This window comes from Staurois parvus, unplaced genomic scaffold, assembly GCF_062004578.1.
Source record: "Staurois parvus isolate SC_StPar_1 unplaced genomic scaffold, SC_StPar_1.0 ptg000299l, whole genome shotgun sequence".
Classification (NCBI taxonomy): domain Eukaryota; kingdom Metazoa; phylum Chordata; class Amphibia; order Anura; family Ranidae; genus Staurois; species Staurois parvus.
This window is the reverse complement of record NW_028318095.1, coordinates 10933308-10958586: the sequence shown is the minus strand read 5'-3', so window position 1 is coordinate 10958586 and position 25279 is coordinate 10933308. Positions and strand designations below refer to the sequence as shown.

The 25279-nt window shown below is 40.1% G+C and overlaps 1 protein-coding gene across 2 annotated transcripts in view; it reads right to left on the bottom strand.

Annotated features, from left to right (window-relative positions):
* The window catches only part of EPHA3 (EPH receptor A3), a 544240-nt gene that overhangs the window by 67717 nt on the left and 451244 nt on the right, over positions 1–25279 (bottom strand). For both annotated transcript variants that reach the window (XM_089682929.1, XM_089682930.1), the window contains exons 10-11: positions 6871–6996; positions 2117–2302 (exon numbers count right to left, since the gene is read on the bottom strand). In XM_089682929.1, coding sequence (XP_089539055.1) covers positions 2117–2302; positions 6871–6996 — 312 coding nt within the window. The remainder of the gene's footprint in view (positions 1–2116; positions 2303–6870; positions 6997–25279) is intronic.

Here is a 25279-nt window from a genome sequence, read left to right as displayed (position 1 = left end):
CACTTAAATGGCAACCTCAAAGTGGATTTAACTCCTTTACATAAATTTGGCTCTATGATGTCCAAGCAGGAGGAGAGCAGAAGAATGACTCTCTGTTGCGTCAGACTTCTCCCTTCTAACCCCCGACACCACAAGCCCAGTAAGCAAACACTGTACCCAAACGATGCTTAATAGCTACTTTCCAAGGTAAAGCTATTCCCTCACACACCATGCAATATAGAGGCCTGAATACGCATGCGTGTGCACGTGCCCGTATGGTACCAGTAACTTCAGTTGGTAACAGGATGAATCTTGGGATCTTCAGCTAGCCACTTTCGTTGGTGCACTTAAACTCCTATGGTAAAGTATAATTGTAATCCCGTGGCAGTATTTGTATAGCAAAGCAAATACTGTTTAGCAGGGCCATCTACACAACCCAGTGCCTGGTGAGTATGGGCAAAGTATAATGTCTCTGTATGTGTGCAGTGTTCCTGTCATCTGACAGTGGGAAAAATCCCTCTCACCAGATTCTGTGACTAAGGCCCAAACGATCGCCCTGGAAATGACAGGCTCCTCTGGTCACCTAACGATGAGCGCTTCACCCTGTCGGTGTAGGCACAGTACTGTAGGTCACTTCTCTCAGTTTGGATGTTCCCTTGACTGATGCCGATAACTCAGCATGCTGTGAACTGACCATAAGCACTTCTTTGCAACATGCAGACTGTTACCTTGCCACATGCAGACTGCCCCCCCTCAGGAAAAACAAGATGGAGTCCTTCACTTTGCTCTCACTAAGCATGCTGGCCTCTGTAGTTCCATTCCTATATAAGCCTATCAGGCCGTTTCTGTTCAAGACTGCATATTCCACAATGCTTTGCAGCTGCACCTCCTGCTTGAGAAAGTCCCTGTCATTGGCTCTTTTAATGGCTCTTCTGATTGGATCTCTCTCTATTACAGTCTGAGAGGAGAAGGGGGGGGGGAGACTGAAATCCCTCACTGCCTTGTGTGTATCCAGTGCAAGGGTGAGATTTCAGAGGAGATGCAAGTCAGCAGGTTACAGCAGTCACAGATAGGATTAATTTCCTCTGCTACACAAGCAAACAGCTTGAAGAATCCTAAAAAAATATAAAAACAAAAAAAGACCAAGCAGTCTGTCACATCTTCCCTTTTTTCATTTCTAGGGGACTTTTTTAATTTTTTCTCTCCACATAGACCTATGTTTATCCCAATGTTTAAAGTGGATCTAAAGCCTTAAGGTTTTTTTTACCTTAATGCATTCTTTGCATTAAAGCGAAAAAACATTTTGTGTTCAGGATCTCCCTGTTATACTAACCTGAGCGCGATCGCGATACAGCACTGTGCCCAAAAGCAGCAGCTCCCTTGGCTCTTTCTCTCCTCACAAAGCAGATTGATAGCTTCTGGCTTCTGTTGCTGTCAATCAAATTCAGTGATGAGGGAGCAGGGGGTGGGGCCGAGCCATACTGTCTATGTCTATGGAAGCAGGTAGTGTGGCTCAGGATTGAGATTGCACAAGTGCCACCAAAGAGGAGCTGGGAGCGCTAGAAGGGGACCCCAGAAGAGGAGGATCGGGCTACTTTGTGCAAAACCATTGCACAGAATGGGTGAGTATAACATGTTTACTTTTTTTTAAGTGGCTTAGAATAATTTTTAATTCACCTGCGTAGAGACCATAGACAGATTCACATTTTGTTGGCCATACACAACTCAAGCTGGAAAGTGCTGACACATTTGCCCCTGGCTTAAATTTCAGTTTTAGCAGGAATTGCCGGGAGTCCGAGCTGTAGGTAGCCTTGTCTGCACAACCTGGCTCGACAAATATTAATCTGAAAATGGAAGGAGCTAGGAGGAAACTTTTAGCTGAACAGTGATTTTTTGGGTATTCAGGCAGTAGCAGGAGCAGCGTCTGTTAGAATACTATAGCCGGCAAGGGATATTCCTCCATTCTCACTGTGTGGTGTGGAAAGGGGAATCTATTGTTTCTTCTCACTCCTCCCAGATGGCTGTATGAGAGAAATCTGAATGCGTATAGCACTTCTTACTTAAAGAGAACAGACTTTGAAGTGTACACCTTGTAAAATTCAGGAACAAATAGTTGTTGTTTTATATTGGTACTTACTTTTAGTAACAACGCCTTCCAGTCGTATAATGTTGGGATGCTCAAACTGACCCATGATGCTGGCTTCACTCAAGAAATCTCTTCTCTGTTTTTCAGTGTAACCAACTTTTAGAGTTTTTATTGCCACGCTAACTTCCTTTTTGGATGGTAGTTTTAATCGTCCGCTACACACCTCACCAAACTCTCCTGCATTGAAAGCACATAAAAAGTTTAGCTTAAAAGTAGTAAATTGCAATCGAAAACATTAATGATGCTACTGAAATCTTGCCGTACATTCATGTCAGGAGCTCCTAATGGCATTTACAGAATTAGCAGGAAACTAACATTTGTCGACATGGCAGAAACATTTCTACAACGTCCCTTTTTCCTAATCATTTTGAAAACATCACTCAACCCACCACGTCGCCAATGATGTGATATAAAAATATTTCATTTTCAACTTGATTTATTTAGTTATTTCTTATACTGACAGCTGAAATGTTACTATTACATTGATATTTACAGTTTCTTTCCAAAATCAACATGATGTCAGCTATCCCAGAGTTTCCAATATTACCGGCCACAATAAAGAACCAATTTTTGTGCAAAGGCTTTTTGAGCTCAACCGTGGGAGGATGAAGTTAGAAGACAAGAAAAAGAAAAAGAAAACAGGGATGTTGCATAGAACAGCTTAATATATTTTATTTATTCCTGCTTCACTTGCACCAGGAAGACATCAATTTAGAAATGAAATAAATGCTGTACAGACAGATCCTCCTTTAATTTATTTTTCTTCTTCTTTCATTATCTTTATAATCCTTAAAGAAACTTGTACTGAAGAAATATGAAGGATACCATCGCTGAACTTTTTTCGTCTCTTTGAAAATGCTAGCTGCCTAGCTGTTTTGCCGACCCAATGGGACATTCAAAACAAATATGCAAATCTGGAGTTTTGCTATATTATAACTTTGAACATTTTGTATATGTTCTTAATGAAGTTATTCATAGTCCTGGTTCAACAATGCATCACTTCTTTAAGCCAGGAGGTAGCAGATCAAACTTACTGACCAGCAGAGGTATGGGTATCATAAAAATCTCTGGCCTAAATTACAAATCCAATCTTATATGTATTTCAGCTGTAAGTATGGAATTTCACTTTAAAGAAGAAATCTCACTTCCATTTTTATTATCGTGTTCCCCAGGGAACAAAGTACATGAAGCACATTGTAGAGATGTGTTTCATTTTGGTTTAGGTTAATTAATTGATTAATTTAGTTTCGTCATATTCGTTACATTAAAATGATTTGTTTTTGGAATTTTTTTCATTGATTTGGATTTGTTTTGTATATTCATTATTTCTGAATCAATTCATATTTTTCAGAAGTTACAGTATTTTGGATCCATTCGTTATGTCATTTCAGGGACTTGCTTGCAACTTTGATGCAAGTTGCTTGCAACTTTGACTAATCATAACACCAGAATGTAAACAAAAGAGGCATTGAAAAAAAAAAAACAGTGTAGGAGTCCCCCACTGATCTATACCAGGCCCTTCGGGTCTGGTATGGCTTTTAAGGGAGACTTTGTGCCAAAAAAATGTCATGGGGTCGCCCCTGAAATTCATACCAGACCCTTATCTGAGCATGCAGCCTAGCAAGGAAAAACCAGGAAAAGGCCCCCCAAACCATACCAATCCACATGCCCTCAATATGGGGGGGTGCTTAGGGCAGCACCATGACTGATATGGGATTTTCATCGGGGGATATGTTTATTTAGTCATTGTTTTATAAAGACTATGTCAAAAACTGTTAGTGTTTTTATTTACTTCTGACTTTTTTTGGTGAATGAGTAGGAATACTATGTACCCCATACTCATTTATATGGAGGTGGCTGGATCTGTGAGCTCCTTGTTAAAAGGGGCTTCCAGATTCTGATAAGTCTGCCCCCACACTCCCACAACCACTGGGCCAGGGTTGTGGGGAAGAGTCTCTTGGCCTCGTCAACATGGGGACAAAATGCTTTGGAGGCATCTCCCCAAAAAGCACACCCTTATGTCGAAGGCATGTGACCTTTTAATATTTGGGGGGGGGAGCACTCACCCCCCCTTTTCCTGGCCTGCCAGGCTGCATGCTCAGATGATGGTTTGGTATGAATTTTGAGGGGACCCCATGCCATTTTTTTACATTTTGGCATGGGGTTCCCCTCAAAATCTATACCAGACCTGAAGGACCTGGTATGGAATGGAGTGACCCCCACACTGGTTTTACTTTTTTTTAATTTTCATGAATTCAAATCATTTGTTATTTGGGATGCTTCAAAAATCCAAATGAAACAAATTTATATCATTATTTTGTTATAATTTATTTCAGATTCATTGAAATTAGTTACTGTTCTTATTAGGAGATTTGGATACATCCAACTCTCTGCATAATGAAAATTTAGTCCGAATTTAGATTCATAAAAAAAACAAATAGCGCATGTCTAGTACATTGCCCTATCTTCCTTTTCGCTGTCTAAAGCTAGCTGTTGGGTTGGACAGGGCACCCCTCTTTCCTCCATTGCCATCCGACAATACAGCTATCAAGGAGATGGCTGTTTTGACAGATGCAGGCTCAGACTGGCCATAGGGTACACCACATGTTTTCCAGCTGGGCCGGGGCTGCTGGCCTGCACATCTGCAGCCCTCAGTTCAGGAGGCTGCCTGCATTAGAGAACAAGCCCAGCCCCCTCCTCCCCGCTGTTCTCCACCCTCCTGCCGAACGCAGGCACAGCTCTCACATTCAGCTCTGCTCGGCACTGTTCGACTATCTCTGCCTTAGTCAGGAGCAGGATTGAGCCCCATGTGGCTCCTGCACAGATTTGTCTTGGCTTCTGCCTTTGCCCTATGTGTCTGTGCTCTATCCGGTGAAGAAACCTCCCATTCAGCAAGCAGCAGCATACAGCTTCATCTCCACAGATACCTGGCATGTATGTGTGTGTGTGTGCGCAGCCACACTACAACCCCCAAGTTACGTCTCCATCCTGTCTTTTCTGCTGATGTTCCAGCACTCCACTTTCTGTGCTTGCCACAGACTCCGTTGACTTATGGCCTGAAGGGGGATCCACTAATGCATCTGCCCTCAACACCCCCACCACTCCATTAAGGTCTTCTGTCTTCTGTGGGGTCTGTATGTAGGGTTTGTAGAGTTCTGGCAAGGTCTGTAGAGTTCTGGTGGGGTCTGTATGCAGGGTTTGTAGAGTTCTAGCGGGCTCTGTAGAGTTCTGGCGGGGTCTGTAGAGTTCTGAAGGGGTCTGTAGAGTTCTGAAGGGGTCTGTATGCAGAGTCTGTAGAGTTCTGGTGAGGTCTGTATGTGGGGTCTGTAGAGCTCTGGCAGGGTCTTTATGCGGGGGTCTGTAGAGTTCTGGCGAGGTCTGTATAGTTCTGACAAGGTCCTTAGAGTGCAAGGGACACTGTGATGGGGGGTTGTGATTGCTAGGGGCACTGTAATGTAAAGGGGCACTGCGATATAAAGGGGACTGCACTGTAAAGGGGCACTGTAATCATTACAGTGTCCCTTTACAGTGCAGTCCGATATATATCATAGAACCCCTTTACATTACAGTGTGGAGGACCAACTCCATGAATATTCTGTCACCAATCACCCCCATGAAGGCCAGCCCCCCTACACACACACACTACCCCCCTCCCACCACGGTCCCTGGAAAAATTGGCTGCTCAGTCTAAAATGCCTGGGCCTATTATTTGTCCCAGTCCGGGTCTAGACAGATGGCACTTTTTTCCATCTCCAAGCACTTGTCTGCTTGTCTAGATAGAATATTTCAGCTATCAAGCCCCCCTCCCCTCCCTTTGCACCCTTCGTGTGATGCTGGTCATCTGTGGTACTTTGTCCCCCATGGGACAGAACACATTAACTGCCTCCCACCTGCCATATAAGGAAATGACGGGTGGGTGGTGGTTCTCTCGTTCTGGGAGGACGTCATATGACATCTTCCTACTCTAATTGTGCATGAGCGCCCCTAGCGGATGCGGCAAGGCTATCACCTAACAGTTCCAATCAGTGTCGCCTATCAGTGCCAGTCAGTGCCACCTATCAGTGCCCATCAGTGCTGCCTATCAGTGCCATATATGAGTGCTGCCTCTCAGTGCCCATCAGTGATGCCTGTCAATACCCACAAGTGATGCCTGTCAATGCCCATCAGTGCCACCTATCAATGCTCATCAGTGCAGCCTATCAGTGACCATTCCTGCAGCCTCATTAGTGCACATCAGTGAAGGAGAAAAATTACTTATTTACAAAATTTTATAACAGAAACTAAGAAAAAACTTTTTTCCCCCAAATTTTCAGTCTTTTTTAGTTTGTTTAGCAAAAACAAAACCCAGTGGTGATTCAATACCACCAAAAGAAAGCTCTATGATAAAGATTTAGTTTGGGTACAGTGTTACATGACCGTGCAATTGTTATTCAAAGTGCGACAGTGCGGAAAGCTGAAAATTGGCCTGAGCAGGAAGGGGGTAAAAGTGCCCGGTAGGCAAGTGGTTAAATTAACTTAAAGAGAGACTTTTTTTTCAAGTCTTTAGTGCCTTCACAGTAACCCACAGAACTGTCTGATACCCTTCTTTCTCAGCTTCTTGTTTCTTTCATTTGCCCTCAGAGTAGTATCTTTTATGAGACTGCTTCTATCCTGTGCTCTTTCTTTCTGACCCTAACATCTATTAGTGTACATTCACTGATTAAAATGAGATTTGCGTATTGGCACATATGTATTGATCTACGTACCTGCTCCGATAACTTTGTCTATGGATATACATGCAGAGTCCAGCTCTTTTGCAAACTCATGCACAGCTTGACTAGGATCTTCATAGGTGTGAGGGTCTACATAGGTTCTGAGTCCCGGAAACTTTACTGTTGAAGAAATCAAAGACACAAAATGAATCTTTACCAAAACAAAGTATAGTAACGAACCAGTGAGAACAAACATGAGAGCTCTATATATGATGTCAACATTTCCCATTAGTGGTGAACACTTCTCAGACCAAAGTGAAATAGTGTTCTCTTAAAGTATGTGTCCAGCTAACTTTTTTTAGTTGTGCGTAGAGTGGAGAAGGATTAGAACCCATATCATGTTTTTACTACTGTCTGGGGCTCTACAAGAGAGGTAGCCATCTATGGCCTGAATTTCTATTATTCAGCCCCCTGGGCTGAATGAGAAAAAATAATCGATTGCTTCATCCTTGCCAACAGCATGACTGGCTACTGAATTTGTGGCTGTCTGACTACTCGAACAGTGACTGCATCAATTTGGGTGATAATATTCCATGAGACTTCTGTTGGGCAGAGTGGTGTTGGAATGGACACCCATGGCTCAAATTGTGGTCTATTCAACAGTGACAACAGTTTCACCAGACAGGAAGTAAGAGTAAATCTCCAACAGTAACATACACAGAAGCATTTTTTTTCCTGTAGATTAGGGGAAGGCAAGAACCCCTGTCCCTTTTTATTGTCGTTTGTTCCTCTGTTTTGGTTTTTCCTTCACTTTCTATCTGGTTAAAACTAAATTACAGCCCATTCACAACTGTGCGACTTGTCAGGCGACTTTGGGGTCCAAAGTCGCATGACAAGTCGTACCCTATGTTTTACAATGAGTACCGTTCATATCTGTGCGACTTGAAAGTCGCACTAAAGTCACACTCATCTAAAGTTGCATCAAAGTTGCGTCAAAGTTGCATCAAGTCACAATGAAAATTACATGATTTTGAAGTTGCACAAGTGTGAATGGAGCCTTAAACTTTCACATTTGAGGTTTCTCAGAGTGCAAAGTCTTAAAGTCTGTTTTCTTTCAAATCAGCCACAGCCTGAGTAGAAATGCCTTTGCAGTGGTCCAACCCCCCCCCCCCCCCCCCCGTTGAGTCACAGCTAGAGCTCTGATTGCAGAGTTATAGGTTTATAGGTGGGACTCACAGGGAGAATGTCGGCCTAGACGTGCAGAACAGAAAAAAATTATTTAGTTTAGTTTTGGATGGATTTGTTACTAGTTTTGGTGCATTCATAACAAAATTAATTTAGTTTTGTTTATTTGTTTTCAACGGAATTCACATTTTTCCAATGGATTCAAAGTATTCAAACCAAATTTCAATTGAATTAAAAAATATCACATCTATTCATTCATTGTGAAGAATAGCTGGTTCTATTCTATCTGAAGATGGTTATATTGTTTCAATTCTATTCTAGTCTATTCTATTCTCTCTTTTTCTATTCTATTCATTTATTTTCTATTCTACTCTATTCTTTTATTTTCTATTCTATTCTTTCTTTTTTTCTAATTTATTGTGTTCTAGTCTTTTATGTTCTATTCTATTCTGATCTGCTTTACTCTGTTCTTTTCTATTCCATTCTATTCTGTTCTATTCTATTGTTTTCAAATTTCGGAAGACTGCTATATTCTTTCTATTCTATTTTTTCTAATCTATTCTTGTTTATTCTATTATATTCTTTTCTATTCTATTCCCTTATTTTCTTTTATTTTCTATTGTATTCTATTTTTTATTTTCTATTCTGTTCTGTTTTACTCTATTATTTTCTATTCTGCTCTTTTAATTTCTATTCTATTCTTTTATTTAAAGCTATATTCTTTCTATTTTATTCTATTCTATTAAAATATATTCTATTTGTTTCTATTCTATTTTATTCCTATATTTTCTATTTTATTCTATTGTTTTATTTTCTATTTTATTTTCTTTCGAAATTCAAATTTTGGAAGAAGGCTATATTGTAACAGCAATGCAAATAGGGGTTTATTCACTAAAGCTGGCTCAATCAGCTTCCAGGTTTTATTGCTAAAGCTTAATTGAACAAGCTGAGGTTAGAAGCTAACTGGCTACCATGCACCAGTGTACGAGATTCTGAGTGAGCCAGTTTTAGCAAATAAACCCCACAGTCTTTGAAGGAAATCAGCAAAAGTCAGCAACATGTTTATATTTCAAATTTGTTTTCAAATCACTATAGTGACACTGTACTGCTAGGGTGACAGTATGTAAAAAAAAACCAAATAATAATATAAAAAAATAAAATAAAAATGTAAAAACATTTTTTTTAAATTATAATTTTTGGTTATAAACTAATTTGTTTTTTTTTTTTTTACTAAAAAGATAACTGAATACATTTTGGCCAAGATTTATGAAGAAAGATTATTTATTTGCAATTTTTTTTCATTTATATAGCAAAAAAAAATAAAAATCCCAGTGGTGAATAAATACCACCAAAATAAAGTTTTATCTGTCTCAAAAACATGCAAAAAAATTCATATGGGTACAGTGCAATTGTCATTCAAAGTGTGATAGCACTGAAAGCTTAAAATTGCCCTGGAAAAGTTCAACCGCAAGTGGGGTCAATATGTTTCAAAAGCTCTCCCAAGTCCAGAGCCCCAGCACCCCTCTCATGGTTCTCTAAGCTAGATTTAAGCTAGTTTCCAGGGTATTCCTGATGCATGGTGTTTCTATTGCTCAAGGGGTCAAATGATTGTAACATTATAAATGCTGTGTATCTCTCAGAAATCTCTTTTGTTCTCGCTTTGCTCCACTCCCACTTCGCCAATCTGGCTTTTTAATCTCTCTCTCATTTTCCTGGCGGACCTATATGAAGTGGTCCCCTACTAGCACATCTTTATACATACTGATGCGCTGCTTCTCACTATACTTTAATATCTCATTATACTTTACTATCTTATTACTTTATCAATCTATTACTTTTTTATCCTAATCTCTTTATCCTGGCTTGTTTTCATGGTCCTCTGGCCTCAGACTTTTGGTACATAACTTCTTGTACTCCAGTTCTCCTTTTATTCTTTCCCTTTTGGCATATTCTTTATATGCTGGCTTTTCCAACTCCCTGGTCTTATGTCCCTACTGCTTTATCTCTATCCTATATTTTTACTGTCTTTTTTCCTTTTTTTAATCTCATGCACGATGACCTCCCTATCGGTCGATATGACAAATGGTTAACATCGCTCAAGTCGCTTATTCTTTTGCTTTACGTATGTTTATATATATATATATGTGATTTTTCGAAATCCTGCATACTTTAACTTCAAGCCCCTGTACCCTGACATATTACATGTGCTATATTTTCCCATAGATACTCTTCATTCCAAACTTCTCCATTCCCTCTCGGATTCTTTCGGGGCTTCTGTAATATGTTTATGAGTAAATTGTTATCCTGGAATTTATTCATCTGTTTTGGCATGTTGCCACGCTATGAATACTGAAAAACCTCATCGTTGGTTATTTTGTGTGTACAATAAAACCCAATAAAGCTTCTTTTAAAAAAAAAAAAAAATTGCCCTGGAGAGGAAGGGGGTAAAAGTGTCCGGACCTGAAGTGGTTAAAATGGAAACAAGCTGTAGGACATTGAACGCATTTTGTTTAGATGCATGTGGAATGTATTTAGCTGATTTAAAACAGTGATCAATTAGGCTTTTAACTCCTGTCACCATGACAATACATGAGGATAAGTTAGATCTTTCTAACAAAGCCTTGGGTAGCAGTAAAAACATACCAGAGTTTTCTTTCACTCTATCCAAAACTAAAAATTAAAATATAAAAGTTGTACTGTATATCCTACAGAACACAACATACGACTCCATGCTATCTAGAAATGATCTCCCTGTAACGGAACTATAAATATGAGACCCTTTGTAAAGACAAAAGAATGTTTGATGTAAAAAGCACAGATGCCAATAAGTGACATCCAGAAGCTGATATACCGTGTATATGATATATCTCCCATCTTCCATTATTCTCTAGAAGAACTAAATCAATGTCTTCTTGTTTTGATGAACTGATACAAGTCCTTCTCAATCCATCCATCAGCAGCAGATTTATTAATTACCTTGTCTCCGAGTGATGTATTTTCATCAAACAATGCCTTCCTGCTTACATTTCCTAATTGTGATATTATCTGCCATTGTTTTTTGTTTCTTTTTTTGAAGAGGAAGCAAAATAAAAATGGTAACCAGGCAGCCGTTAAAGTATAATAAATAATGGAGCTGGTGGGTCTCCTAATGCTCAAGTTTAATTAATTTTCTTATAATAAATGGTCCCTGCCGTTTCAAGGAAATAAGCTTTAATTCACCAGAAGGGGTCGGTGATTGCTGTGCTGGATTTGTAAAGTGTTAAACGACAAATGATTTTTAGCGTTAGGAAAATCAGGCAGACAGGCCAGCGAGTGAGAAGGAAGTGGGCGCTTTCTCCTATGGAGACTTGGTCATTTTGTTTGCTAGGCGCTCCATATAAACAGAGCAGTTTGTTAAGGGTTGGGGTGTTATGTAGGAACACCATTGGATGCTGATGAATTGTTCTATTGTATGAAAGGTGCTAGAACTCACTGCCTATAAAAACAATACAATTAACAAACACAATTAAGGCCAATGCAAGCATTGCCCCTGGCGAATCCATAAACTGCCTAGTAATGATCATTCAGAGCCTCCAGCCTGCAGCATTGGCTCCCCAGACAGAGAAAAATATCCATATAAACATTTGCCCTTCAACTGTGTTGTCAAATTATGATTCCATTTCTTATGCTCATATAGAACACACCATGCTATAAGACCATTTGTAAGTTGTAAAGAACACTTGTAACTGTTAATATGGTACAGATGTAATAAATGCAACTTTTTTAAATGGCTACTTATTCACCCTATTTGTCCTGTTTACCATTATCATTGAAAATCCCCAATTGTGGGTTGTCCCCAAACATGTGAAAGAGGGGAGAACACTAGTTCTGGTGATGTGGGGGTCCCTAAGGAATTCCTGTAATTTGTAGGGGTTTTCCCTCATTTCCTGTTTAGCTATGGGAAAGGAAGTGAAAGGAAATCTCTGCAATGGGACACAGATGGCCAAAAAATAAGCAGTATACAGCTCTTAGTTCTGCTCTCTCTAAATAGTGCACTGGTAAGTGTCCAATTCACAGGTTAGTGTAGGAGTGTCAGGTACTTAAAGGATGGGTTCACCTTTGGAACACGTTACATGTTCCACCTGTTTTTAGGGTGAATTAATGCCTACAAGTACCTTAAGCTGTTGCGGCTTGTAGATTTCAATGAACTACCAGGGCACTGATGAGCGCTTCCATAGTTTGTTGATCTTTCTGGACATCAGTAACTGCCTGCCCGTATCGGAGGTACAGGCAGACAGCTATACTGCAGTGTGCAGAAGCCTGGCATTGCACCTGCGATCTACTGATTTACAGGCTCCTAACAAAAAACTAATAAATGAATATTTTTTTACCTGTAAAAAATGTGCATATATTATTTTTATTTAAAGGTGAACTTTGCCTAAAGTGAAGTCAATTAAACAGCAATTGCAAAGATAATGGGACCTACAATATACAGAGCAGGACCATTAGTCCTATATTAAACAGAACTTGTCAATCCTAAATAAGTTTGAAAAAATATAATTCCAAGAGTTCCATTTTAATGTCTAACATCTTTACTGAAAGGATAACGGTATTCTGTAAGGCCTCATTCTAAGCGTGAGGCTCCAAAACATCCTAAATGTCATGTAACTAAATGGTGACTGTTCACACATGAGCAGTCAGATGCATGTAGCTCAACACCTAAAGTTCTAAATGCTACATGAGCTACTTTTGAGTCAGATTTGTTTTTTTTTACCCCATAGACTTCAATGGGAATGCCTGAAAATGCTTGAAGTGATCATTTGACCATTTTTAGATGTGTTTTTCTGGCATATTTCAGGCATTTTTGAGTCTGTAAGAACTGTTCTCCTCCCACTAGTGCTTTCCACTGGCTAAAACAAAAATGCCTGAACTTTGAAAACACGTGTTTAGCACCCTCCTAGATATGTGCTAGGATTAGTTAGATTTAGAGCTAGCTCACTGTGTTCAGTTGAGTTTTTGGTTAGGTAAATTTAGCTTGGCCTATTGTAACCAGTGTGGCTGTAATTAGTGTGTTAGGCAATTCTAGCTGTGCTCACTGTATCCAGTGCAGCTAAATAACTATGTCAGTTCAATGTTCTCACCTGCTAGTCCGATAGCATCTTCTGCTTTCAGAGAGTGGTAGAATTCTCTGGAACATAGGTGTGGAGCTATGCAGAGGGCAGTATGAATATTTATGCAGCCCTGGCCAATCCCAGGGACCAAGGCCCTGAAGACTTCTGGGTAACTGCATACATACTCTGAGAGACTAAGCTTCTGGGTCTTTTCCTGCTGAGAATCAGTAGAGCCTGGAGGGCTGCTGCCCTCCAGGGCAATGCTGCCATGTGCTTGTTGTTTGTGAGGCCTCAGGTGGATGACCTGAGGGCCTGGATACTGATGCTACAAAAAGCTGACCGAGGGGCTGTCCACTGAAGATCTAGTCTGGTATCACTGGAGAAAGGTGTCGCTTGGAAGTTGGAAGGAGGTAACCAACTGTCAGGGAACAAGAAGATCGCTGCAGCGCATGAATCTGCGCATGCGCAGGATCCCGACAAGGCATACAGGCAGGCGGGCACTAAGACCCAGGCATGCCTGTCACCAATGACGGAACGGGCAGGCACTATGACCCAGGCGCGCCTGTCGACGCTGGGCGGGCTATTTAAAGAGCACCTCGGTGCTCATTCAGTACTCACTGGTCTTCAGCTTCCCCCAGTGTCCTGCTTGTTTCCTGTGTGATTCCTTTGGTGCAGACCCGGCTTGTTCCTGACCCGACTCTGAATACTCTCCTGCTCCTGGTTCCTGACTTCGGCTCTGCTCCTGACCTTGGCTTCTCCTACTGATTCTGTACCTCGCTGCCCAACTGTTGATGACCTCGGCTTCCTTTGACCCTGCTCCTGTTCTGTATTCTGACTACCTACTTGCTCTGCTGCACATCAGGCATTTCCCAGAACCTGCTCTGTCTGCTACTACAGTATTATAATTAGAGGATACACTGCCTTTCCAGGCCATCATCTGCAAGAGCCGCAAGCAACAACACTGGCGCTCTTGTCCCCCTGGTCCCTAGACTCCCTTTGTTCCAACCTCAGCGGGGTCAGGGCTAGTGACACAAGTGAGGCCGACCTCGTCAATTCAGTCTCCTATCAGGTACATGACACCAACTGTCCCTGGACATTCGGTGAGTACAGACTGCTGTGAGAGATGTTAGAGAATTTTTGGCTGCTTCCACCCCTCTTGTACTAGAGAGTCAGTGGTGTGTTTGCTAAAGGTAACATTGGCTGGTGTTCTGAAGAGCTAAGTCTATCTAGTTCTCTGTAAAGGGACTCTGCTATTTTTGTTCTAAAGGAGGAAGCTTGTGAGCTTTAACTGCTTCTATTACAAAGTCATGTTCACAGTTTGCTATATGCAAGGACTTTTGCTTCAGTTGTATAGAAAGGAGATAACTGTCCTCAACTTGTACATAGTTTCTGTTTTTGGTATATCCCACTCAATTCCCTCAATCCTATCCAAGTTCTCCAAAAATAAAAACAACAAAAACAACACCCCTAAACTGGTTATTGAGGAAAACAGTCACTGTGTATATGTGCCTGACTGTGGGGCAATCCACTAGGGAGTTTTCCAGCGGCTCCTACGGGAGTAAGCGCTACACATGTAAAACACCTGTATTTTGCTTCTAAAACACTAGCATATGCTTGAATTAAAAGTGTTTGAATATCGCTGGGCTCAGGTGTGAATGCAGCCTAAAACAGACAGCAGACTGAATCCTGCTGAAATCCTGATCCTAAAATGCTCCACTTTGCTGGACAGTAGTCATAAGTGCATGGAAGCGATACCCTGGGTATGGTATAGTGGATTAGGCAACAATGCCCACTCCATGTATCCCAGCATACTACTGTAGTCCTATCAGACATACTTTCACAAGGACAGACTGAGCGTTGTCATCCTAATGATGGAAGTAATACCTCATCTGTTCAACAGCTATTTACATAATGTTGCGGGAGTTTTTGTGTGTTCCGAGAAAGTAGTCTTTTGATATTGGTGAACTGCTTGATTTATAACATTTTAGTGTGTTCTCATACTTGTACTTTATATAAAACTAGAATGATGTGAATAATGCCACAGCCCCACACAGACAAGGTAGGTAGCATCAATTTTCTGCTGGATAGTAGTAGTATACCAATTGTCTATTTTAGCATATGTAGGTTTCCAGTTATCCATTTCAACTATACTGTATATAGCAGTAGTTAGTCACATTTAACTGGACTTGTTCTGTAATGTTGAAGGCGTATCTTAGCTTTCTGAAGCTATTTTTTTTAGTTCTGATGAGTGTTAGGAAAACACCCCAGCATTACCCAAGGTAGCACCAATACCTTGATCAAATTACCATGGAAAAGCAGACAATATTGCTGGTTTTATACATTTTTACATATAGTTATCCTTAAGCCATTTGTAAATTATCATCTTTCTGGTAATTTTATATCCGGTGGGTGTTGGTTAACATCTTTTTGCTTAATTTACAGCTGTCTTATTTTTGGAAAGTATAACATCAAAACATATCTAAGAACATTGTAATCAGGAAACTATGGTAAAATTATTTGCAGTGCAGAATTACTGCTTAGTAAACTAACATATAACAGAACTGTAAAATTTGGATTGGTCTCAAAGGTTTTGGTTACCCTATACAGGAAGGGGTTAAATCAGCCACGGTCACACTTGTACCATTCAGCCCCAGAGAAGCCGACAGCTGGAATAGGCTTCCTCTACTAAACCAGTTCATGTTCTGGTCCTCTGGGACAAGATTATAAAACAACAAAGGTGTCATTGAGGTGCTTGTTTATAAGTGTTCTCAGTCTATGAGAAGCTGACAACAAAGACAGCTATAGTTGGTACAAATCTTGAAATGGTGATAGCTTTTGGATATTATTACAGTCAACCTATTCACAGTTTGGTGGTAACCTTCTGTAAGCTCTCAAATGACCCGATTTATAGCAAAATAAAAACAGTGTGTCATGCCTTGAAATGAAAACCGTGATACGCGTCAAGGAGCATTTATATCAAGTTATTACTGCAAAAGTTGTTTTTGATGTGACTTTCACATTTTACTTTATGTGCTATGTGGTCAAGGTAGGTTCTCTTGCCATTGGGTATTTGTAGGTCATATGGTGCAATTCAACAAACTTCCCTGCTGGACACCTTCTGTGATAAAACCAACCACAAGGCCAACCTAAACCTTAAAGGCTAACTCCACTTTCATAGGAACAAAAGTTGCAAATAAAAAAAAATTATACTGTATACAATTGCGACACAAGTTATTATATTGTAATTGAATGTTATTAATAATAGCTTTTCCCTTTCAATCTGCAGCGCTGTCATTTTCTGTAAAATACAATTCAATATGGCTACCTGGAGGTGTTCTGTACACAGATGGTGTACAGAACATCCTCCAGAAATGTCATTACCTATTTTTGTGATTGCCTCACTGATTCTCCCATAAATCTGCACTAAGATACAAAAAAAATATGTTGAGCATCCCCTGCAACTAAAATGTCATGTTTGATGCTATACTCCGCAAAGAAAATCACGTCTAAAAGGGATGCAGACCCTGCAACTTTCCTCATTAGAGACCTGCAGGGGCAGAAGCTGATTGATAATTATAAAATCACTGCCGTACTGAATCACTCTGCACATGGACACAGACAAACAAACAGCGATTTCTTCATAAAAACAAAAGGTAGGAATCTGCAGCAACGTTTGTTAAAATCCTTGCAATGTACATTGATCACCCAGAGGGAATGTTTTTTTTTCCTCAAGAAAGGCTGAGTTACTCTTTAAAAGCGTTCCACCCAATTCACTAAAGGGTGAAATGAGTTTGATTCTCCTATTTCACAGCTGTATTTTAAAGTGAAACTTTAGTCAGAAAATTAAGTCCGGCTAGATCACTTCAGGCTGGCCCCATTTGCAGGTATAGCTATCTAAAACATTAAAAATAGGTAGCTATATCGTTTAAAATCCAGTGATATACTGTCTCACCTTGCTCTGCACATCCTCAGTTGCTCTGTATTTGTCAGCACTGTGCCAAAATTGTAGAGGCCGATCTGCTGACAGTCTAAAGATTTACTGCTGCTCAAGACTCTGGGCTGCAGTAAAATGGCAGCAAGTAGAAGCAGGAACAATACTGGAGGCAATTTACAGAGCATACTACTTTTAGAACATAAAATTAATATGGAATGTATGTTCCTTGCTAAAGAACATTTTTTCTTAATCAAGTTGTTCCACTTTAAAATCAAACTTGATTAACTAAAAGTTTTATGTAAGCAAACTGTCTGCACATGTATGTGGTTGTGATTTGCTATTTATTAATTGGATATACAATATGCAAATTTTGCAACTGATTTATCAATTAGTTCCAGTTGCTAAGGACTTACAATGGGTGCAGTGAGCTGCATTGATCAGCTGGGGTTCAATGCAAGAACACATAGACAACAATTGTTCTCTATGTGCCCTGTTCACACCATACACAAGCGTTGTGTAAAAATGCAGCATGTCTGAAGCCTGTTGCTTGCAGTGGACTGGTGTGTGATGATGGATAAATGTGTAAAGTAAACTGCATGATGTGTTGTAGCAAAGCATGTTCTACAGAGCATAATGTACATGGGACATACACTGGGCGTGTTGTAATTGACTGTAGTAGCTTTAGCTAAATAGAGTAAGGTGAATTGTGTTCCAGCAGCAGTATGAGTGACTTCCGGTCTGCTGCCGAATATAGAGAGAGTTGGGTTTAGTACTTCTCTGCCATTCAAGAGAAGCCTTATACTTTTACCAGTGAATACAAAGCTTTAAATGATTGGCCATTGTTATGATTTTAATCTCAGCCTATCAGAGGGAGTCTTGTATTCATTTGTAAAAATATAAGGCTTCTCTTGAAAGGCGGAGATACACTAAGCCTGCCTCTATTTATATACACTCACCGGCCACTTTATTAGGTACACCTGTTTAATTGCTTGGTAACACAAATTGCTAATCAGCCAATCACATGGCAGCAACTCAATGCATTTCAACATATAGACATGGTGAAGAAGACTTGCTAAAGTTCAAACCGAACATCAGAAAGTGGATTTAAGTGACTTTGGTTGTTGGTGGCAGACAGGCTGGTCTGAGTATTTCACAAACTGCCAATCTACTGGGATTTTCACGCACAACCATCTCTGGGATTTACAGAGGATGGTTCGAAAAAGAGAATATCCAGTGAGCGGCAGATGTGTGGACGAAAATGCCTTGTTGAGGTCAGAGGAGAATAGGCAGACTGGTTGCTGCGACATTCAGGGTAGGGTCAGAATTTGGCTAAAACAACATGAAAGCATGGATCCATCCTGAATTGTATCAATAGTTCAGGCTAATGGTGATGGTGTCATGGTGTGGGGGAGATTTTCGTGGCACTAACAAGGTGTACCTAATAAAGTGGCCAGTGAGTGTACATTTCTTGATGAGTTAAAGTGGAACTTCATTCTCTCAGACAACACTGACTATTTTTAATCCTTATGCTGCTACCATTAGTTAATAGATAAGAAATTATAACATATTTACTTGTTTATATTTACTTATTTTTATGTTTCTTCAGTTACTTTCTGGTTTCCAGACCTAGGCAAATGATGTCATACATCACAGAAGTCTGCAGGAGGAGAGGATGGTTTTCTTAGCTAAGCAAACCTTCCTGCCTGCCTACCTAAGCTAAGGGCAGATGGATTCCAGGAAGTAAATGCTACATGAATCATCTGCCCTTATTCAAGATGGCCACAACCAAAAATGCTATGGAGTATTTTTCAACTTGATGTCTCAGCAAAATAAAGTATGGAGACATGGATGGATGGGTGAGTTTGCCTTAAATATTAAAAATTAATTAACGTTCCGCTCGTCCATTGCCTGTTCGTGCTCCCTGGGAACACAGATCGCTGTACGGGACCTCTGTGTGAGGTCATGATTCACATGATCACTGATTGGCCAATCAGAGATCACATGAACAGTAGTAAACAAGATGTCACTTCCTGACATCATTGCTTACTACTTGTGAAATCTGTGAATGATCACAGAGGTCACATGGTAAAGGGCAATTCACAACAGCCTTGTACCATGTGACAAGCTGTGACCAATCACAGCTCACACAGTATTTCTCAATGGCTGCAGGAATGCAGCCAGAGAGAAGGAGAAATTATTGCATTTACAGCCTTTATGGATGTAAAAGCAATCAGTGTAAAAAAAGAAAAAAAACATCTTCATCACCCCCCACAAGTAGTACAGTGTCACTATGGTGACACTGTACTGCTAGGGTGACAGTATGTTAAAGACAAAAAACATAAATAATAATATAAAAAAAAAAACTAAAAATGTAAAAAAAGTTTTTGAAAAATTATTATTTTTGGTTATAAACTAATTTGGGTTATTTTTGTTTTACTAAAAAGATAGATGAATACATTTTGGCCGAGATTTGTGAAGAAAAATTATTTATGTGCAAAATTTTATAAGAAAAACTTTTTTTTTTAATTTTGGGACTTTTTCATTTATGTAGCAAAAAAATAAAATTCCCAGTGGTAAATAAATACTACCAAAATAAAGTTTTATCCATCTCAAAAAATGCTAAAAAATTCATATGGGTACAGTGTTGCATGACCGCGCAATTGTCATTCAAACTGTGAAAGCACTGAAAGCTGAAAATTGACCTGGACTGGAAGGGGGTGAAAGTGTCTGGAGTTGAAGTGGTTAAACAGCGCTTTTGGTTTGTGGTGCTCAGATGCAGTGAATTACCACTCTAAGCTACCAAGCCAGCAAGGGGCTATACTGTCTGCACAGACTGGATCTCAGGAGATATGTCACTATATATATATTGGCATTTGAAAAAACATTGCTAACTAGAAAGACTGTCTGCTATCTCATGGTTTACTTTTCAGTCTTAACTTTTACCTTAAAGAGTAAATTGTTGCAATTTGAATTTAAAGATAATTTCACACATCAATGGCTAGAAACTTGGTCAGGAAAATTGTACATACTTTTCAAAATGCCATATCATCTATTTTATGTTTTGTAGACTAAAATGCAACGTTCTAGAAATACTTTAACCATGTTATAATGACTATCCCCATCCCTTGAACATTTTGTAATTGTGTGCTCACAAGCAGAGATAAGCAAATGGTAAGCGTGTGCCCAATTAAAACAGAATTTGATTGTGCTAAATGTGCCATGCAAAGAATCACAAAAATAAAAAAACAGCTGGTCAGATATTGTCCTCCTGACCCTGACTTTCCTTTTGGAGTTCATGCTGCAGAAAATAAGCTTCCACATGATGCACTTTCCTCCTATAATGCTAGCCCTACCATGTCTCCAGAGGCTGGGTGAAGCTGAGATACAATGGCCGCAATCTCTTTGCACCAATAATTAGAGGCAACACATGTCGTAAATGGGGTCTGTCATGAATAACAGATAATAAACACATGCACATGTGTTAAGCCCCCCAGTTCTACAGCTCATTCTGTGCAAACACAATCATTTTCCTCTTCCTTCTAGTAGCATGAATCACCCCCAGGCTAACAAAAAGCAAGAGGTGCTATTCAGATGGGGGCGGCCGAGGAGGTGAGACACTTCCACAGTTCTCTGAAACGAAATGATGGGATCTTAAGTATTGCTGCAGTGCCTGCAGCTCTATGTGCTCCTCTGTGCAGAGCAAACTATGGGAAACTGCCCGCTTGGTTTAAAGGATGGCTTGTCTTTACTGCATTTATTGACTTTATGCTGATCTGCCTGACATAATTCACTAAAAATAAATAAACGCAGAACTGCACGTCTAAACTTGTGACAACAATAATATTAGTAAATTAGATCCAGCAATGAGAACCCTTGACAGGGGCAAAAAAATGAAAATGTGTCTATCTCATGTTACAGCAGACTAGTATATTATTAAAAGTATTGTTTCGCAAAAATACTAATCAAGAGACGTAAGTAGTAATAATGGGCACCTAAATTATTTGGAATTATTTTATGTGCAGCCAGTCTTTGGTTCTGAGAGTGTCCCAAATAAAATACAGCCATGGGTGTCACCAATTATAGCCATGTGTCACGTTGGTTTTCTGCAATTATTTATTTACACCTGTGCAATAAGTCCTCAGAGACTTGTTTGAGGCCGTAATCCGAGACTGTAGACACTTGGAGTATGGCCCCATTCAAGGCTATGGGAGTTTCAAAAGGGCAACACTCCATCCAAATCCCATCAATATTTATTCTACTATAGCAGGTAATAAAACAAACATCAACACTGACGTGTTTGGGCCAATCCTGGCCTTAGTTAAAGCCTAAGTTAAGCTACCAAGTCAAATTTAGCTACTTATGATAGTTACATTTAAAAAAAGAATTAAGTAATATCCTTTTAGGAATTACTTGGAGCTACTGGGACATGTAGGGATCATAAGCAGAGAGAAAAGGTGGTATTTGTTAACCCATACAGATTTATCTCAGCATGCTGGAAAATGTCTGAACAACCTCTGGGCCTAGACGCCGAGAGGCCGCACATTTGCGTTCTATTAAAAAAGAACATATGTTCTTAGAGCGCACGCCCTGCGCGCTCCCAGCACACATGTCCGGTACCTACGGAAAGGTCCCGATCACCTCTTTGGATCGGGACCTTTCCCAATCATGTGACCGTGATGGCGTGTCACGGCGGTCTAATCATCCTAAACCCCGCCCCACCTCCCGGCTTCTGAAACCCTTAAAGGGCCGGGAGGCGCTGGCGAGAAGGGGTTAACTTAACAAAATGATGCATATAGCACATACATTGGTAAGGTGCTTTTGGGATCCATTCAGAATGAATGACACCACATCACACAAATGCATGTAATGCATGTTACCACAACACACCAATCTGAATCCAGCCAAAGCGTTTTTCAATAGATTTATTTATATTTATTTGGTAATCTGTTTTGTTTGCTGTTGTTTCTATCATTTAGGCTTGTTCAACACCCATGTGCCTATGCTAAGGCTGTCCATACCCTAAGGCCCCTTTCACATGAGCAATCTGATCTGGTCTAACTCTCCGTTTTTCAGGCGGGCCCGATCAGATCCCCTTTCATCTCTATGGAGTGACCAGATATAAACAGTTTTGTGCCGTTTACACCCACTTACCTCCAATCTGATCCGATCAGAAGATGATCGGTTCCCTTCCATCTGGGCAGACTGGAAGGCAGTACTGACCGCCTGTAGAGTAGAGCGGGCTGTGTTCATGCAGAGTGGACATGGACCTGTGATCCACCCGCTCTGGTCGGCTCAGTGGGGGATCAACAGAAATGTGAAAAGGGCCTTATAACTTTCATTCCTTCAGCCTCATGGATGGATGAATCTCTTACTGCTGACTACTGTATTCTGAAAGCCGGCACCTGCATCTGTCAGAATACCTGAATAGCAGCTGCATCTAATTGGGTACAGTCGCTGTCAAGCCAACAATTTTCCAACTGACTTAAATAAAAGGATGTCGGGCAGGAGGGTGCCGAGAAGGTTACTCATGGTTTGAATTTCAGCTTGGAATTCAGGAATCAACTGAAATATGCTTTGTGTATGGTCAACTTTACATGCATGAAACACATTTTCATCACATTTTACCACACCGTGTGTGTTTTGGGGTGCATTGAGTTCCTCATGTAACCCCTGCACATGTATACAACATAAAGAGAAACATCTGCCATTTGGAGAACCACACAGAGGTAAAAACATTGGCCAAAAGCTGTGCAGGTCCATTTTTTTGTGCATAGAATCTTGTTAACAGCCCCTGCAAAGTGCATGGGTAACCTTAACCTATCGTGTGTCAAAGCATGAAAAAATGCGTGTTAACGCACACACGGGAACATTCATATAGATGTGAATGAGCCCTTACACAATGCAAAAGAAGATGAAGATGTCTTGAGAACGCCCTGTGGGTGGGACGAAACACGTTGATGTACTTCCGGCTGGCCGTCCCGGCGTCCTGCGTCATTTCCGGTGAGTGGAACGCACGCCGAGCGGTGCGTTCCAAGGGGCCATCTTGCTTAGTGGAGGAGGCTGTTTCTGAGGTCTGTCATCCTGCTGTGTACCTGGCAGTGAGGTCTTACTACAGGATCTGTGAAAAATTCGCTTTTATATACAAATAAATGCTGGCTATTACCTTTTAAAATGCGAGTGGTCTGGTTTAAAGCTAACTAAGATTGAAAGTTATAACGGTATCACACTATTAGTTTTTTTCTTCTTCCTGGAATCTGGTGGAGTTGGCGAGGGGAGTTATCGGAGGAGTTTTCTATATCTTAGAGGTGGCAATATTTGGAGGTTATAAAGGGGGTCCAGGAGCCCTAAATAATCCTGAAAGGCGTTATACTCACCAAATATCTGGTGAGTGCGGTTCATGTTGGTTCTGCACTGGTGGATGGTGGAAGGATTACTATTGGCACTGAAGAATTTCATGAAAATATAAGGTTTTTTTGGTCACTGGACTTTTTGTTTTTGTATGTGTCACTGATTTTTTGTTTTTTGTATGTGTCATTAGATTTTTTTGTTTTTTTTGACACATATAAAATTGTAATATTTGTATTAATATTATTTATAGGATAAGGTATTTCACATATACAGATTGTTTTTGTGTTTTGCGCTGTTTTTTGAGTTGAAGAAATGTGGTTTTATACCTGTGTACAACGGCATTTCACGTAAAGAGTGTGTTGGGAAGGTGGTCCTGGGCGCTGTGGTTCTTTTTTCTTGTATTCAAAAGAAGATGATAGCATCATTTAAATAATTACAACTACTAATGCTGCTGCTACTACTACTAATGGTAAAAATCACAAAATCATGTGTTTGCATTGTGTTACACTGTTATAATAACTTAGGAATGACTGCTGAGATTTCTAAACTTTGAACTGACCTTAGAATGTAAACATATCATTTTTCAGGTAATATGTAGACCTAATAAAGTTTAATCCACCTTTCACATTCATGGTGTTTTATGAGGAGAATTCCCACCTCCGGTCCTTTCCAATTCGGCATTTCAAGATCATCTCACTTGTGTCCAGGTGGTTCTATCATTACCAGGGCTGGCTGTGCCAGGATAATTAATGCTGCAGGCTCGCCTGTGAGAAGATCCTGAATAACTTCTCTTTTTTGTCAGGGGAATGACTGTTTGAGAAACCTTGATACTGGGGACAATATTAATTAGCTGCAAATCTGTATTATACTAGAGCAGAGATTCTGTCAGCATCTATCGAAGGTTGAACTTTGCGTCCTTGACTTTAGAGATAATGCTGTATAACTTTAACTAAAACACTAAATAAAAAAATGTTTCTGCAAGAAGATGCATTCTGATATGTTTCCATGGTTTGGAAATTTAGCACTGACAAAATCTTTTTCTATAAATGTTGGTACAGAAGCATCTCTGTTTCTTACATCTAATTGTAAATTAAAGGTCTCCATGTAAGGAATACTTACCTTTCACACTGCCGACTCCGTTCAATGCTGCTCCACAGGAATGAGTGAAGTTCAGTTTGCAGGAGGTTTAGTGAACCCAGGAAAAATTCACCGAAACTGAATCCCACTGGTGTATAGGAGCAGAATTCTTATTTATTTCTTTTTTCTTGCCTATTTGCACATTTTTTTTTTTTTTTTTTAAAGGACATGGGTAGCTGGGCACTGCCATGAGGGACAGGTATTTATATAAAAAAACAAATAAATAATAAAAATACCTTTCATCAGTGAGAGGATCATTTAATGTGGCTTATAGGACAGTATTAAAAGTACAAAAATCCTTTACATTATGGGGTTTATTTACTAAAGCTGGAGAGTGCAAAATCGGACTCATTTCTGCATCGAAACCAATCAGCTTCTAACCTGAGCTTGTACAATTAAGCTTTGATAATAAAACCTGGAAGCTGATTGGTTTCTATGCAGAAGTGTGTCTGATATTGCACTCTCCAGCTTTAGTAAATAAACTCCAATGTGTTTTGGGGATGCCTTTTAAAATGCACGTGACGTTGTGTAGGATGTACATTTTTTTTTAATGGACTGGGGATCTGTCATTTAATGGTGGTAGCACTACAGTCCCTATATGACAAGTCCCCACTGGCTTGCTTGTAAACAGAGCAGGGATCCTGGAATACATCATTGACCAATCAGCGGGGAATTCAGATGGACTGGTGAACTGGCCAAATACGATCAGTTTGTTCACCAAGCTGTGAACAGGTTTGGGCCAAACTCAATGTTCAGTCGGAATCCCTTC